The sequence below is a fragment of the Stegostoma tigrinum genome, chromosome 4 (assembly GCF_030684315.1).
Source record: "Stegostoma tigrinum isolate sSteTig4 chromosome 4, sSteTig4.hap1, whole genome shotgun sequence".
In the NCBI taxonomy this organism is placed as follows: Eukaryota; Metazoa; Chordata; class Chondrichthyes; order Orectolobiformes; family Stegostomatidae; genus Stegostoma; species Stegostoma tigrinum.
Window position 1 is genome coordinate 107,483,256 of NC_081357.1, and position 16,785 is coordinate 107,500,040.

The 16,785-nt window shown below is 39.0% G+C and overlaps 1 protein-coding gene across 14 annotated transcripts in view; it reads left to right on the top strand.

Moving 5' to 3' along the window:
- The window catches only part of LOC125452409 (testis development-related protein-like), a 61,319-nt gene extending 44,534 nt beyond the window's left edge, over positions 1 to 16,785 (top strand). For all 14 annotated transcript variants that reach the window (XM_048530747.2, XM_048530745.2, XM_048530744.2 and 11 more), the window contains one exon: positions 12,775 to 16,785. In XM_048530747.2, coding sequence (XP_048386704.1) covers positions 12,775 to 13,111 — 337 coding nt within the window. In that variant the 3' untranslated portion in view covers positions 13,112 to 16,785. The remainder of the gene's footprint in view (positions 1 to 12,774) is intronic.

Below are 16,785 nucleotides of genomic sequence, written 5' to 3' on the forward strand. Positions count from 1 at the left end.
GTTCATAGCTCTCTGTAATTTCTTGTTGCCTTGGGCAGTACAGTTACCATAACAAGCTGTGATGCATCAGGAAAGGATGAAGGTTTGCTATGGTGCACTGCTTAAAAATTGGTAATTGTGCACATGCAAATTTCCTTAGACTTCTGAGAATATAGAGGCATTCGTGTGCTTTTTTGACTGTAGTGTCAATGTAGATGGATCAAGATGGATTGTTGGTGATATTCACTCCAAGGAACTGGAAGTTCCTGAGCACCTGCACCTCAGGATACAGACAGGGGTGTTCTCTTCAGCCTGCTTCCTGAAGTCAATGACCAGCTGCTTCCTTTTGCTGACATTGAGGGAGAGATTGTTGTCTTTACACCATGCTGCTAAGCTCTCCATCTCTTTCCTGTACTGTGCCTCGTCATTATTGTGGGCGAGACGTTGTAACCTATCCTTACTGGTTGTGGTCTGCTGATCGGGAAATTGAGCATCTCTTGCAGAGTGGTGAGCAGAATCCCTGGTGTTGGCGTTTGGAGATGAGCTTGTTTGGAGTTATAATGTTGAAGGCAAAGCTAAAGTCAACTTAGCCCCTCTCCGGAGTTATTGTGTGCTACCATAAATATACTGAGTGGCATAATGTCTGGGACCTAGGTTCAATTCCAGCTCTGGGTGACTGTCTGTGTGGAGTTTGCACATTCTCCCCATGTCTGTGTGGGTTCCTACTAGATGCTTTGGTTTCCTCCTACAGTCTAAAGATGTGCTGGTTAAGTGGATGAGCTATGGTAAATGCGGAGTTACAGGGATAGGGTAGGGGCTTTGTTTGGGTGGGATGCTCTTCAGAGGGTTGGTACAGATTCAGTGGACTGATTGGCTTCTTACTGCACTCGAGAGAATCTATGAACAGTTAGATTATTTGTTTTTTAGGCATTGTTGTCAGTGTTCAATTTGACAATCACTTCAACATGTTAGGTAAATGAGATATATTTGAGGTACTGATTGTTGCCCTTCATTGATAAAGGCAGCAGAGTCAATGCTGCTGTTAGCCTTTTCCAGTTGTGGATAGAATTAATAGCTCAGCCCAGCCAATGTTCTTCAAACTCGCTGGTACAACAATATATTTTAGCAGAAAGGCTTTATACTGAGTTAAGTATGCAACTCTGCTGAAATCAAAACTGTATAGACTGCAGATAGAACATTGGAAGTGACCAATTCAGGAAAGAAAGACTTGCATTTATATGGTCCCTTTCATGACCACCATATGCCTCATTGAGCATCACCTCAGTTCTGCACTGGAGGATCAGCTTTGAGTTTTGCACCCAAGTCATAGAGAGGGACTTACACCCATAATTTTCTGTCTCAGCTAAGTATTCTCCTGTGTAACCAAGCATCCCCGTAAGTAGGATAGAGTTTTCGGTCAGCTCTCCTGAGCCAGTAGCAGCACTGGCGGCTTCAGTTGTGGACTGCTCCAAATTGGGAATGTAAGCACGCAGGTCAGCCATTCTAGTGCCAGTCAGTTGTCGCCAGCAGAAAGAATGAGAGGCTGGTGCTGTAGAGGATTGAATCGGACAGGTGGGAGAGTAATTAAATATTGAAGCGGTAATCAATCAATAGTGCAATATGGGAACTCTTGAGTAACCACACGTTTCCTTCAACTGCTAAAGTGTGGGGTGTCTCACTTTCATTATGGTGAATAATACAAGTTCCATTGTATTTGTGCTTTCAGCATTACAGCTTTTAATCTAGATCTATTTCTAATTAATCAAACAAGCCCTTTTCTCTAGAGATCAGTTAATATTGACTTTTATTGACCTTGGAGCTATCATAACCTCACCAGCCTCCTCCTCCTGTTAGTTACATTTTCTAACCATTGAAGCAGAGAGAGTGGTTGCGCATGTAATGCTTTTTCCTCATGCCTCAAGACTTAGTGACAAGCCAGATTTTGCCAAAACACAACTTCACAAGAATGGGTAGAAATTTTGAGGCATTTGCTTATTAATGTGAGTACTGTCCAACTGCACTGTTATTCGTAAATTATTTCTTGTAAGTATAGCTTTTCAGATGCTTCTGTCTTAATCTCCCATCTGCTCAGTTTCGCTTTTAATTCCTACTTTATGCTGGTTATTCACTGTCTGTCTGATGTAGGCTGTGCAATTTCCCCATTACCCCGTTAACAAAGACGGTACAGAGCTTTTAACATCAGCTTCTGCATCATTTAACTGTTGGCTTATACTATGTGTGTTTCCTGTTTGTGCCCTGGTAGTAAAGAGATCAAAACAATGATACACAAATGTTAAAAAAAACCTCATTATAATGTCAACATTGAGTTTCCATTATGAGGTACAGTAGCTGGTGGTCATTTTTTACTGTAATCACTGACGAATATGGATTTGTTGAATTCCGTTTAACAAGAATCTCAATAATGACAAGTGTAGGTATTGAAAGAATCACCTTGCTAATGCTTACGTGATGCTTAATCTGCAGGATAACGTTTGCTAATTAAGTTCCTGTTTTTGGAGTCATTTCCTTAAATTATGTGGACTTATAGAAAGGAGGTAGCCCGTGGACAAAGCCTGTGGACAATCAAGAACCCTGACTGTCCAGTTCAAGACTGCAGAGGTGTCAACCAACTCTCAGCACCAGTACATCACAGAATTGTTACAGTGCTGAAGGTGACCATTCAGCCTATCATAGCAGTACCAACTCCCCTAATGAGTGACCAACTGCCACCTTTTCCCTCTGCACATTCCCTTTGCATTCCCTCTTCTAACTGAGTGATTCACTTGAACCTTCCTTCATCACACCTTGCTGGCAGATCCATTCCAGACTCAAATCGCTCACTGTGTGAAAAAGTTTTTTTCTCTTGCATCACATTTTCTTCTTTCAAAAATTACTCTAAATTTATTCACACTCAATCTCCCCTCAGCTTTCCCCTCTTTGGAGGAGAAAACAGATCCAACTTTTGAAAACTAGCATCATTTCTAAGTTTCTCTTCCCTGGAACTATTCTTGAAAAACTCCCTCTCCAAACTGTTCACATCTTCCCGAAAGCATGGTGGCCAGAAAAATACACATACCTCACTTGAGGTCCAACTAGTGCCTGATAAAGATTCAACATAACCTTCCTAATCTTTCACTCTATGCCACTAATAATAATTTTATAGTTTATTAACCAAGTAATTTAGTACCTGCTACTATTCTGTAACAGACATGTTAGTAAGAATATCTTAATGTTTCTATTACTTTATTGATATTAATATAAAAAGTTTGTGTTATTTACTTGTATCTAGCTGCCTTCTCTCTTCCCTTGATGCTACCTTATTGATACACAGCTTTGAGACTTCAATCATTTTTCTGACACCTTGACACAGTGGTTATTCTTCAAAATGAATCTAGATGCTGATTGTTGAAAAGCTAATTTTTTTTGTGTAAACACACATCCAAAACTCACATGCAGACTTTGTAGCAGTTACTGGTTTGATTTCAGGAGCAGAAATTCTGGCTGATGTCCTTAAACACCACTTAAGCATGGGTTCCAAGTAACGTCTTGCACCACTACTGCATTGCGGTTGCCAATAAATCATTTATACCTCAAATTGAAACAAAGTACTGTGGATGCTTCATATCTGAAATAATAATACATTGCTGGAGAAACTCAGCAGTTCTGGCAACGTATCTCCACAAAAACTGCCAGACTTTCTGAGTACACTCTAATTATTGCCTGGCTAGTATGAATAACGATGTTGCTAATCTGTAAAAGACATCTTTCTTTTAATTTGTTTGAACTTCTTGTGGATCCATCACAGTAATTTAACCAGCCATTTAGCTTTATCAAACAATGCGTGAAAAAGCAATACCGATTAGTTTGGAGAAGATCACTTCCTGTATTGTGCTGATTCAGCTTGCTGTTATTGGTTCTGGAAATCTCTGAAAATAAGTGCACTGTTATCCTGCTTTTGGAATGCTTGCCTTGTGATTGTGCGCATTTTGTTTAATCATATTTTAATTATCACAGTTTTTAAAAAATGTAACTTTCGTGCACTGCACTGGTTTTTGCCATGTGTGTTCGACTGACTGGCTTAAAATTTAGTTTAATAACCACTTGTCCTCATCGTCATAGAGCTGTACAGCATAGAAACAGATACTTTGGTCCAACTGGTCCACGCCGACCAGATATCCTACATTAGTCTAGTTCCATTTGCCAGCATTTGGCCTATATCCCTCTAAAGACTTCTTATCCATGCGCCCATCCAGGTGGCTTTTAAATCTTGTAATTGTACCAGCCTCTACCACTTTCTCTGGCACCTCATTTCATACACATGCCACTCTCTGCATGAAAATGTTGCCCCATAGTTCCCTTTTAAATCTTTTCTTTCTCACCTTAAACCTATGCCGTCTAGTTTTGAACTCCCCTTCTCAGGGGAAAAGACCTTGACTATTCACCCTCTCCATGTCCCTTGTGATTTTATAAACTTCTATAAGGTCATCCCTCAGCCTCAGATGCTCCAGGGAAAACAGCCGCAGCCCATTCAGCCTCTCTAACCCTGGCAACATCCTTGTAAATCTTTTCTGTACCCTTTCAAATTTCACAACATCTTACCTCTAGCAGGGAGACAAGAACTGCACATTGTTTAAGCCATTTTTGGAATACTATGGCCTACACAGCCACAACATGACCTCCCAACTCCTATACTCAATGCACTGACCAATAAAGGTAAGAATACCAAATGGCTCCTTCGTTATCCTGTATTCCTGTGACTCCACTTGCAAGGAACTGAGGAAGGATCACTGGACCCAAAATCTGCACTGCAGGGTCTCTTTGTTCAGCAGCACTCCCCAGGATTTTACTATTAAGTGTATGAATCCTGCCCTGATTTGCCTTCCCAAAATGTAGCACCTCACATTTATCTCATTTAAACTCCCATCTGCCACTCCTTGGCCCAGTGGCCCATCTCATCAAAATCCCGTTGTACCCAGAGGTAACCTCCTTCGCTGTCATCTGCAAACTTACTAACCATTCCTCCTATGTTCACATCCAAATCATTTATATAAATGATGAAAGCAGTGAACCCAGCACTGACCCTTGTGGCACACCATTGGTGACATGTCTCCAGTCTGAAAAGCAACCTTCCACCACCTCCCACCACCACCACCACCCCCCACCGTGTCAAACGAGTTCCGTATCCAAATGGAAAGCAAAAGAACTGCGGATGCTGTAAATCAGGAACAAAAACAGAAGTTGCCGGAAAAGCTCAGCAGGTCTAACAGCATCTGTGAAGAAAAGCTCACAGTTAACTTTTCAGGTCTGGTGACCCTCCTTCAGTTCTGGACCCAAAACATTAACTGATATTTTCTTTGTAGATGCTCCCAGACTTGCTGAGCTTTTCCAGCAACTTCTGTTTTTGTTCCTGCTTTCAAATGGCTAGTTCTCCCTGTACCGCATGTGATCACAATTGAGGGAGAGGTAATAAATGCTGGCTCGTCCAGTGATGCACTCATCCCATGAAGGAATTAAAAAGAAAATCTTTGTATGAATTTGTAATAGACAAAGTAATGCCCAAAACTGCACAATTCAGTCTTTCTGCAATAATGTTTGTTCTTGTTCCTAGGAAGATTTGACAACTGATCATTCCTTGCAAAGATTGTTTCATGTTTGTAGGTAATGCCAAGACTTAGATGTTCCCATACTGACCCCTTGTCACTCTGAGTTTAACATGACTCATTGATTTCTTCCATACTCCATTAATTAGGTATACCACATATTGTGATTGTTGAGTCCAAGAATCCAGTAGACTCCCAGGTTCCTAATCTAGATTGTTGAGAGGTAGCTGATTCCAACTGGGATCATGGAGTACGCAATGTGAACAAGGAACTTATCATCTAAAAGATGTTTGATTTCTGACACCTTTCTGTTGTAATGGTTGTAGATTCTAGATGTTAAAGATACCAAGTGCCTATTCATGAGGTGTTAACCAAGGTGATTACTACCTTTCTAGACTTGTGCCCATACATGGTGTACTATCCTCTGCAAGTGAGAAAATTAAAGAGGAATGCGCTTACTCATAAGATAGTACTAATAGGAGTATTGGCGTAAAGTTAAAATTGGCAATGCTGAATTATTGCTTGTTTTACCTCAGTTTTTTGTTGCATATGAAGTCTGCTCAAACAGGAGCAAGTTTTGTACATGGAAATAAGTGAAATTAGTTATTTTTATTCTGTGCACTTGCCTTACTATTAATTGTCTTAAAAATTATAACCAAGCCTTGCCTGACCTTGAGGCAGCCCAGTTCCTCATCTGCCAGGTTAACAAGATGCACTTAGAAGAGGAACAATTTTCATTTTCAGATCCAGGTTGCTAAGGGTTAAGATGATGCAATCACACAAGTGATATTGAGCTATGTGAGTCATAGGCTGAGAGATGTCAAGTGGTGTCACTTTAGCTCAGAAGAAATCTACAGTAGACTTGAATGTATGACCATTTTTCTTTATTTCCTTAAGCTAGGTCTTGTGATGGCCCAATCATTGCAATCAACGTATGCAATAATGCGAGGGTTGCTTGACCTTGCATGATTTAGTTCTGTATAGTCAATGGAGAAAGAGGATGGGTCTGGAACATTATAAAAAGCAAGCACTCTCATTGAACTTCGGGCCAATAGACATAACCTAATGAAAGCTCACTTGCAACATAGAATGTCATCAGTTACTGTGAGATCAATAGAATATAGAATTAAAGATGTTTTGCTGCAGTTATATCAGACACTGTTGCAATCACAGTTAGAACAGTGGGCACAGTGTTGTCCCCCTTATTTAGGAAAGAACATAATTACATTAGAAAAAGTTCTGAGGAGGTGTATTAAATTGATTTTTTGGGATCAGGGGTTTATCTTATGGAGAAGGAAGGGTCATGCCGGTCCTAGAGTTTAGTAGGTTGAAGGGGTGATCTTAATGAAACATACAAGAACTGCAGAATCTTGACAAGGTGAATGCAGAATGGATGTTTCCAAATTGTGGGAGAGACTAGAACTATAATTCATTGCTTAAAACCATAAGGGGTCCCCCAAAATCGAATTAAGGAAAATATTTAGGGTCAAATGGAGGTGGGGTAATTGAAAACTTTAAGGTTGAGTTCGATTCTTGATTAACAAGGGAATTGAAGGTGATAGAGACAAAAGCTGAATGAGGCTATTATCAGATCAGCTATAACCTTATCAACTGACAGAATAAGTATGAGGGCCCAAATGGACTATTACTGCCCCTTATTCATATGCGGATAAGAATATGTCTGTAAGCTCAGTTTTGAGGAGCAAACCTCATTGTGCAATATGCTGAAAGTTCGTTTCTGGTTGCAAATGATCTTTTCCATCCACACCTGAACAACTGAACCGTTTGAGTCCCTTTTCAAGTTCAGTGCCACAGTCAGGTACTCAAAAATTGGATTTCGCGATCAATTGTCAAAAATTCATCTGCAAAATATTTTTATGCAAGACAGAAACCACTAAATGGGTACCATGATTGGAAGATATACCTGTTTAATAGTCTAGTTTTAGTGTACAATTTTTGACTTAATTGCTGATTACTATATTTTGAACTTGTCTATTGTGCTATGTCACGTACCAACAGGTTGAGCACTCAGTTAAAAACCATTTTGATGGAACTGGTTATGTGGCTTCCATTCACTGTTCCACAAAAGGTACGGAGTGCAGTGTTAATGCACAACCTTCTATGTCAGGATGACTGAGGGAGTGAGTGATAGAGCTCCCTTGTTTCATGACCAGGTGGAGGAGGAATATCCTCAAGAAAACTTTCAACGTTCTCTCCTGTTTCCTCTATATCCTTCTTGTAATGCCCAGTTGTTCAGTTTGATTATTTGAGCCTGTGCACTGTTGATGTTCACTACCTTGGTTAGTTAAGACTGGGTGTAGCCTTGGAGAAAATGAAACAAGCTGTAAGTATGGAGCAGGAATTTTTAATAACTGTGAATAAAACTTGTTAGACATGAACTCGCTCACATACGAACTAGTCTTTCATTTCTGAATAGCTCAGAGGCCCATAATGTATACATCTCTCTGCTATAACCACCTTTTTGGTCTTGTGACCCTGTCAATTCCCGAAAGATTAAGGGGAAAACCTATATGCCTGTGGCAAACACTCCCTTTGCTGGTATCTTATAAGGCAAACTTACATGACACTCAGCCTTTTAAGGCAATGTCTTCAGATAATTTCTGAAATACATGTTGCTTGACCTTTGTAGCCTGGGAAAAGTGCTGTACAGTGTCTTCTCGCACGATTTAAAAAGTGCTCTTAATCACAAAGGGCAAGAAAAAGGTGTCATTATAGCGTTCAGAATCCTCAGCAGCAGCTTGTTCTCTTCCATTTAGTTCTGAGCCGTAAGAAAAGGACATGAGGTCAAGTACTAGCCACAAAGTTCAGTACTGTCTTATTAATGAGGGTTGGCAGGAACTTGTTAAACTATGTATCAGTCTTCTGGGCAGCATTCATGCTGTGCATGTGAACTCCTTTCTGAATTGGCTTCTTGCACGAAACATGGGCTAAACAAACATTTCAGCTTAAGCAGCTTCAGAGCCTCAATACAGCCTTGAGTAACCAGGGAACATCACTCCAACATTTCTATGGACATTCTTTAACCTGTTGGGCAATTTCTTTTTATCTCCGCTGAATAATACTCCAGGACAATTTATGCCCTTTGCTTTGAGGGATTATAAGTTGCATTGAAGGCAACCTACAGGCACAAGTTTGAAAACAAAAACCTGCAGTTCCCAATGTTCAATCGTTTTTCGCGTCCCTTCAAGTGAAATATATAGTATTATCTATTATGACCAGGCCATAGCTCTGAATTTTACTTAGGAAACACATGAGGGCTATTTGGCAGGATATCCTTTATCATATCCTCCCCTGTAACTGATTTATGAATGTACACTGTCTTGATTCCAGCTTTTGTTGCTGCTGTACAAATCCAATCCCAGAATGAAATTGGTCTGATAGATCTTTTTGTCTTTAATTAAAACTGATGGTCTTTCACTGAAACATAAGCACCCAAGGCTGCTGATCTGGTTTTAACAGTAAAACAGATGTTTATTATGCAAAAGGAATGAAAATAAGCAAATCCAGCTGTCTAAATATAACACAGGTTGAAAGATTGTAAACCACTCAGCAAAACAAAATCCCTTTATTCCCTAGCACAAGCTTATGAACAAAAGTCTTGAGAAGCTCATATTTGCAAGTCATTAGTCTTGCATATAGAGTATGCGTTGAGTCTATGAAGTTGGCTGTCCACAGTTTTGTCTGTTGCTACACAGTTAGGTTGTGTATCTGTAAATAGTACAATGTCTCTACTGCAAAGTGATTTCAGAAATAAATGAACGATTATTTTCCTTCTCTCATGCACGATCTTGAGATGTATTAATCATACAGCAATTGAAGTTTCAGTTTATCGAGTTTATGATGCTTGTTCACTATGGCTGAGTAGCTAGTACTGCTGCCTAACAGCACCAGAGTTCAATTCCACCCTCCGGCAACTGTGCAAGCTCCACGCAGACATTCTCTCCATGTCTGCTTGAGTTTCCTCAAGCTACTGTGTTTTCCTGCCACAGTCCACAGACATTCAGATTTGGTGGATTGGCTGTGCTAAATTGCCCATAGTGCCAAGGGCTATGCAGTCTGGTTGGATTAGCCATGGGAAATGCAGGGTTCCAAGTTTGGGATCGGTGTAGGTGGTGGTGGTGTTCTAGGTGGGATGCTCTTTGGAGGGTTGGTGTGGACTTGATGGGCCAAATAGCCTGCTTCCACACTTCAGCGATGAAGTGTTTCCATTCTATATTCCAACTGTTAGATTCTGAGTTTTTTTTCAGGGCTACCACATGTTGTAGTCCACAACTTTATTAGTTTAGGTGTGAGTGTTGCAAATAATAATGTGTTTGAGCTTGTGTATGGCTGCTTTGCAGCTATTGTGAATGCTTCCCTCTCTGAATTAAACATTTTGTACACACCTATGTTTTTTGTATGAGTCTTAATAATATACGTCCTCTAGCATTATAAAGCCAACCGTCGACCTGGTTAGGTTCCTTATACAACTGTTAGGTTTTTTTGTGAATATTGTCATTTGGCACTTGTTTCAGTATTGGTTTTAGATGAAACAAGCTCTGGCGTTTAAAAAGTGCAGAGACTTGGAGCAACACTGTCTTATCTACAATGGCTTTGACATTTTCTCGGCATGTCATGTCCTGCTTGTAGCTTTCACAGAATCAATCAATTTTGGATTTAACTCCAATGGTGTGTTGAGAACATAAATGTTGCTCAAGGCTTTGTCAGCAAAATGAAATCGATGATGACCGGAAACAATAATCCAATCCCATCTAATTATTCATAATAGCCTTGGAAATGCACAAACATATTGAGGTTGAAGGACGAAAACAGGCAACAAATGGATGCTATGCAAAAAAGACAACCTCCTGGGGGAGAAAAACTTTTGAAAGTCTGATTTTTAGCATGCAATTTCGGTCTTAATTGTTTCTTATCATAATTTGAACTTACTCAGAGGTGTTAGGCACCTGTAAATTTGGCGCTATGTGGTAATGTAACACAAGTTTACGGAGCAGTTTGTGACCTCAACTCACCCATTTCAAATGGAGATGTGGTGTTTGCTGCTGGATGTACAGCAGCAGGTTTCAGCATTGCTCAGAGACTGAGTGCAAGGGAATACTTGAGGTCACAAAAGCATCAGTCATGGTTTCAGGAGCAGAATTTGTGTACACAGATTAAGCCTTGTCAATATATAGGTTTGGTGATGAATTTTCCCACTGCAAAGGCCAAAATACAATGAAACAGATACGCCAACTGGAACAGTTATTTTTCCTTCTGAAACTTCTAAGGTGGCAGGTATGCTGGTACATTTCCATAGAAATCCATTTGACAACTCCAAGATATCTGTCAAACCCTCCCAAATCGTTAAAGTTGGAATGGTGTGGCAAGCTTGAAACTTAGTGTAATGTCCCAGTAAGAGTGATGAACCAATCCTGTACAATTTATTTGTTATTTGAAAAGAACCCTCAATATCTCCCTAATATACTAAACCCTGAATTAGCACACAGTAGAATTATAAATGTTCCATCTAACAATCTCACAAGGAAAGCTTACAAACAACTGTAATTATGTTGATTAATATCACAAAAACTTCTATACCGTAAATTTTAAGGCATTATAACTTATCTACAAGAAGACTATAAGGCTTTCAAATTAGGTGATTTTTAAAAAAATATATATATATGAAGTAAGAGAGCGAGCCAGCTCTGTGTCTTGTTTGAAAATGTAATTTCAAACCCAGATTGAGTAGAGTAAACCAGTATTATCTTTAGAAAGAGTGAGAGGTGATCTCAGTAAAATGTAGGAGATTCTTGGACAATTTAACACAGTAGATGCTGTCACCCTGGCTTGCAGGTCTACAACTCGTGGCAGTGACTCGGGATAAGGATGCTGGCCATTTAGGGATGAGTTGAGAGTAAGTTTCTTCACAAGGAGTTCAGAATCTTCAGAATTCTTTACAGATTGTGGATGCTCACTCATGGAGAATGTTCAAGATATAGATCGACAACTGTTTCAAAATAAAGGGAATTGAGGGATAAGGCAGAAAAGGGGAGTTAAAATAGAGGGGTGGGTTTGATGGGCTGTGTGACCTACTACAGTTCCAATTTCTAATAGTCAAAGCAAAAAGGTTTTTTTTTCTGTAATCAGTTTAGCTCAAGGAAAATGGAGAACTCAGCTTGGCTTTCAGCTATAAGTGTTTGTATCAAAGAGATAATTGAGGTTAATTGTTTTCATGTATTTTGAAATAGGTCTAACAGTATTTGTGAAAGTCTTTTCATTTCAATCTGGTGTAATTACATTCTCTTATTTTATTTGTACTGTGATATACAGGGTGTTCATCAATTGTTCATCAGTTCTAGAACGTCAGATTTCTGGCATTCATGCTTGAGATAAAAAGGGTCATTATTCATACCATCTCCCAGATAACCCAATTCATAAGGTCACGCTTTGGATCCTGAGCATGTACTGTTCTGCTGTTGCAGTTCCTTTGAACTGTAACTGCACATTGTATGTGGAATTTGCTGATTCTGATCAGTGAATCATAGAATTGTAGAATCCCTACAGTGTGGAAACAGGCCCTTCGCCCAACAAGTCCACGCTAAACCTCGGAGCATCCCAACCAAACCCATCCCCCTATAACCCACCTAATCTCACCTCGCTGAACACTATGGGCAATTTAGCATGACCAGTCTGCCTAGCCTGCATATCTTTGGACTGTAGGAGGAAACCGGAGCACCTGGAGGAAACCCACGCAGACATGGGGAGAATGTGCAAGCTCCTCACAGTTGCCCGAGGTTGTAATCGAACCTGGGTCCCTGGCGCTGTGAGGTAGCTTTGCTAACCACTGAACCATCGTGCCACCAGTAGTGGAATTTTTTTTTGTCTTCTTCCTTTGCAGGCATGCATTGTACGTTTACTGAAAGTTTTAGTTTCAAACAAACTGGTCTTACTTTCTATTGCTTCTCCTCTTGCACCTTCCCTTGCCTATCTTAAACTCATCCACTTCAATCCTTAATTGAGGATGATAGCAAATGGTTGACTGTTATCTGTGCGGGTCATGGAGGATGGTCAATCACATCCTAGAAGTGGGTTAGTCACATTGTAACAGTAGTTTAATGGTATAAACAAATGCACTCGAAGCAGATTGTGTCACTAGTGGCTGCAATGATCTTTTTTCACCCTTGTATCTTTGCAGGACCACAGTCAAACTAAAAGAAGAAGTGAAAATGGAGAAGAAATCTAGTTTCTGGGACAGTTTAGGAATTAAACAAAATTCTGCCAGCAAGATTCCCACAGAGGATGAGGTTTGGGATCCACAGGTAAAGGTGGAGAACCCTTGCAGCGGTCTGACTGATTCCAGTACCTGGTCTGACTGGGCAAGTGAGACTTGTGGCAGTTCCAAATACACTAGCCTGGACAGTGAAACAAACACAGGTGGCTCCAAATGGAGCATTATGACAGCAGGGAAGCTGCCCGGAATCAGGAGACGTAGCAAAGGAAATCTGACTGACTGCTGGGAAGAGATAGAGTGATATTTGGTTGTCTGTCTTAATGTTAATCCAAGGTTTAGTTTGCACCATTCTTCACTTCTTGTATTTATAGTCATGCTTTCTATGAATGTTTTCGGAGTCAACATTTTGTTTCAAATTCTAAGAGATTTTGTGCACTTGTGAAGAAATCGCTGTCTGATCAGCATTCCATTTTAATTAAGTGTAAGAGTTGATAACCTCCTTTCTGTTTGTGCCATAATTATTCCAATACATGTAAGTACACATTTTCATTCAGAAGACCTTTCATAGTAAATTGGTCCCTTAGTATTCATTATTTGTGACTCTCCGACATCAGCTTAACTGAGTGCCTAAATATAGTTATATATATTAATATTTTATCTCACGTTTATCGAAAGAAAACAAGTTCTCACGACCCTTTCTGTACCTTGTAAAGGAGGTGCTGGAACGACTACTAATGGTACAAGTGATATTGCCTTTAGTTGAAGGAAGAAACCACTATTTTTGCTCCTCCTTCCCAAGTGTAACTGTTAGTCTGTGTGAGGAGATAAAATTCCATTCAGTCATTGAATTCAAATGATCGTTGCAGCTTGAATTTGTATGGAAGCCAGTGTCTTTCCAGCACAGGGTGTCGTTCTGGGCCAAATGTGCCTCACATTATTATCTTATTTTGGCAAGCATTCTAGAGCAACCCAGTGCCCAGTTACAACAGACACCACTGTGTGAGATAGTTCATGTGAGTAATCCAAAAATCTTCAGTTCAATTTGTGCTGTGTTGGTAATGTCATTGGACTTGTAATCTAGAGCCCCCATGTTTTGGGGACATGGGTTTGTATCGCACTATGGCAGGTAATATTTGCATGCAATAAAAATCTGGCGTTAAAAGCTGCTGTAATGATGACTATGTAAGTATTGTCAATAGAACCCATCTGGTTTTCTAATGTCCTTAGGGGAAGGTAAATCCTTAACTGGTATGACCTGCATGTGACTCCAGATCCACAGCAATGTGACTGAGTCTTAACTGCCCTTCAGGTACTTAAGGACAGACACCAGCCAGTGATGCCAACATGCATTTTTTTAAAAGCCCTGGCCAGTGATATTATGTGTTATATACCTTTTTTCTATTTTTACAAATGTCAATTTTATAGCCTCTCACCTGAAGAAACTAGCTTCTGTTTAGATACAGTAGTAGTGTTCTTCATACAGTTTCATGATGTGAATGTGAAGAATGAGGGTTCTTGATCATGAGAATTGTTATAAATCCAAATCCCTACTCCCAAGGACGTTTGCATGCTTCCAACAAAAGAATAGGAATTAAAGCTAAGTTGTTTCTTTAATCACAATTGGAGACATTGCGTCTAATTGTATAACACTGAATTACATCTCAATAAAGAACAGCAACAGAACAGTAATGCAGAGTGTGTACTGAGGTAGTGAATATGGCAAAGGTGCAAAGGAGACATTTGTTCAAAGATGGTTTCTGAACTGAACTGTACTCCAAACAAGGTATTTTCCAAAACATCTTAAAAATATGTTAACGGCTGTAGATTGTAACCAGATTTTATAAATAGGTGCCTCCAGGTTTACACATGCCTTTCTATGACTGAAAATCTGTTTCATATTTTGTCTTAAATCTTTTGTATAAAATCTCCAACAATTTGTTTTGTGTGTACAAATTGTTAATGAAGTACAATTAGAGAAACACTGGACTAGACTAATAGTTCATGTAATAAGCTGCTGACAAAGTAGTTTTATGAAAGGATTCCAGCACCTATTTTAGGCGTCATTAAGGGTCAACTGTATTAAATTTCTCATGGTTCTCTCTCCTTTTTAAATTTGGATTGCGTAAAACTAATTATGAAATTAGAAAGAAAATGTTTATGAATGAAGTGAAAAAGTAGTTTCTCATGATAAGGGTGTTAAAAACTTGGAAGTTCCTTTCTCTTCCCACTTTCAATTCTCCCCATCCACATCACTCATAAATCTGTGCTCATTTTGCCAATCAACATGTTCAGTTTGAGATTGATAAATTTCTGGAGTTTAAGGTATTACAGGTTATAATGTAAATGTGAGTACATTGAGTTTGAAGCATAGATCAGCCATGTTCTAAATTAGCTACAGAGATTGAATTATCTGCTGCTTTTGCTGTAAGTTTCCTGTGTCAAGTAGTGACAACACTGGGTTCAGTTGCGATAAATGCTCTTCAGGTTGGCTTAGCCTTCTCATACTCTGTAACAAATTTTGGGCATGGCCTGACACTCATGGAACCAAACCCCAACAAGGAAGCACCCAAACAATGGAGGATGTTCATGGTCGCCTTTTTTCAAGTCGATTATTCTGGAAGTGTGCTATAGTTCCTAAATTAGACTTAAGCAGGAGATTTTTGCATGTCAGCTGTGTGGTGCTAGTGTACTTTGTGGTACTGTCTGCAAAAAATATTTCTGATATGATGCAAGTACCAGTGGCTGGAGAGTATCTTAGTTCACTAATGGATTGAAATAAATTCCAAACGTGAATTAAAAACGCATAACCAGGCATATGCTACAGAAAATGTAGTTCATTGAATCGTTTGCAAAATTTCATAAAATGAATGAGCAAAAACATAGAAATGAAGTGTTATAGCTCTTAATGTTTCAATTACAGCTTTGAAATCTGACCATTTTAAATAAGATCTTTAATCATTGAAGTTTTGCTATTTGTGTTATTATGTAGGGTGGTCAGGTTTCAAGGTTCATTGCTCCATTAGTTAGAAGCATGTTATTACGATTAAAGTATAAATAACCAAGTAGTGATTTTGATTTAGGAAGGAATGTAAGAAAATAATTTTAAAGCAATGAGTCATTCATTAGGTGTTGCCTCTGATAAGACTGCTAAAAAGTTAGCCCTACCCCAGTATCTACTTAAAATATTGCTGGAAGACTGATTCTGTGCTGGAGGGGGAAAAAAACTACCAGAATTTTGCCATTCTTCAGTGAAGTATAGTTGGCACATGATGATAGGAGTACAAAATTGTTTTGTTAAATACCATCTCAGGGTGATAATACACTTTAATGTTTAGAAAGGTCACTCTTTTGACATGCTATCAGGTAGTGCAAGCTTCGAGATGGATCAACATTTCAATGTGTGAAACCTTTCAAGATTCTTGGTTTTCTGCAAGATCATTGCTTGATTTTCTAACACAAACTTTTGTTACTTTTTGTCTGCTTACAGGTCAAACAATGCTGCCAAAGTAATTTAATACACAAATGAAATATATTTCTAATTGCCAGATCAAAATTTCTGGTATACATACTATATACTTTACTGTTTATTTGTAAACTGAACAAAGGCAGACATAATAAATAAATATAACTATGCAATACCTGTGGTATCGTTTGGACATTTGCCTTGTTAAACTTTAAAGGTGGGAGAATCATTTTCTTTTAATACATTGTTGTTATAAATGTATCTTTGTGACCCAATGAGAGATTTTCCATCTGAACATGAAAATATTATTTAATGCAAGGCTTCTCACTTGGTAAATGATAAGTACTCTCATTTGATTTTGATGTGTAACTTTAAAAACTGAAAGCAGAAGACATTTCATATTGAGAGTTGAATTTGAAACTTGATTCATAGTTGGCACCTTGTTTTCTCTGGATGCATTTTTTTGGCCAGACAATACTGCTCTACATCAATAAAATATTATTACAACAACA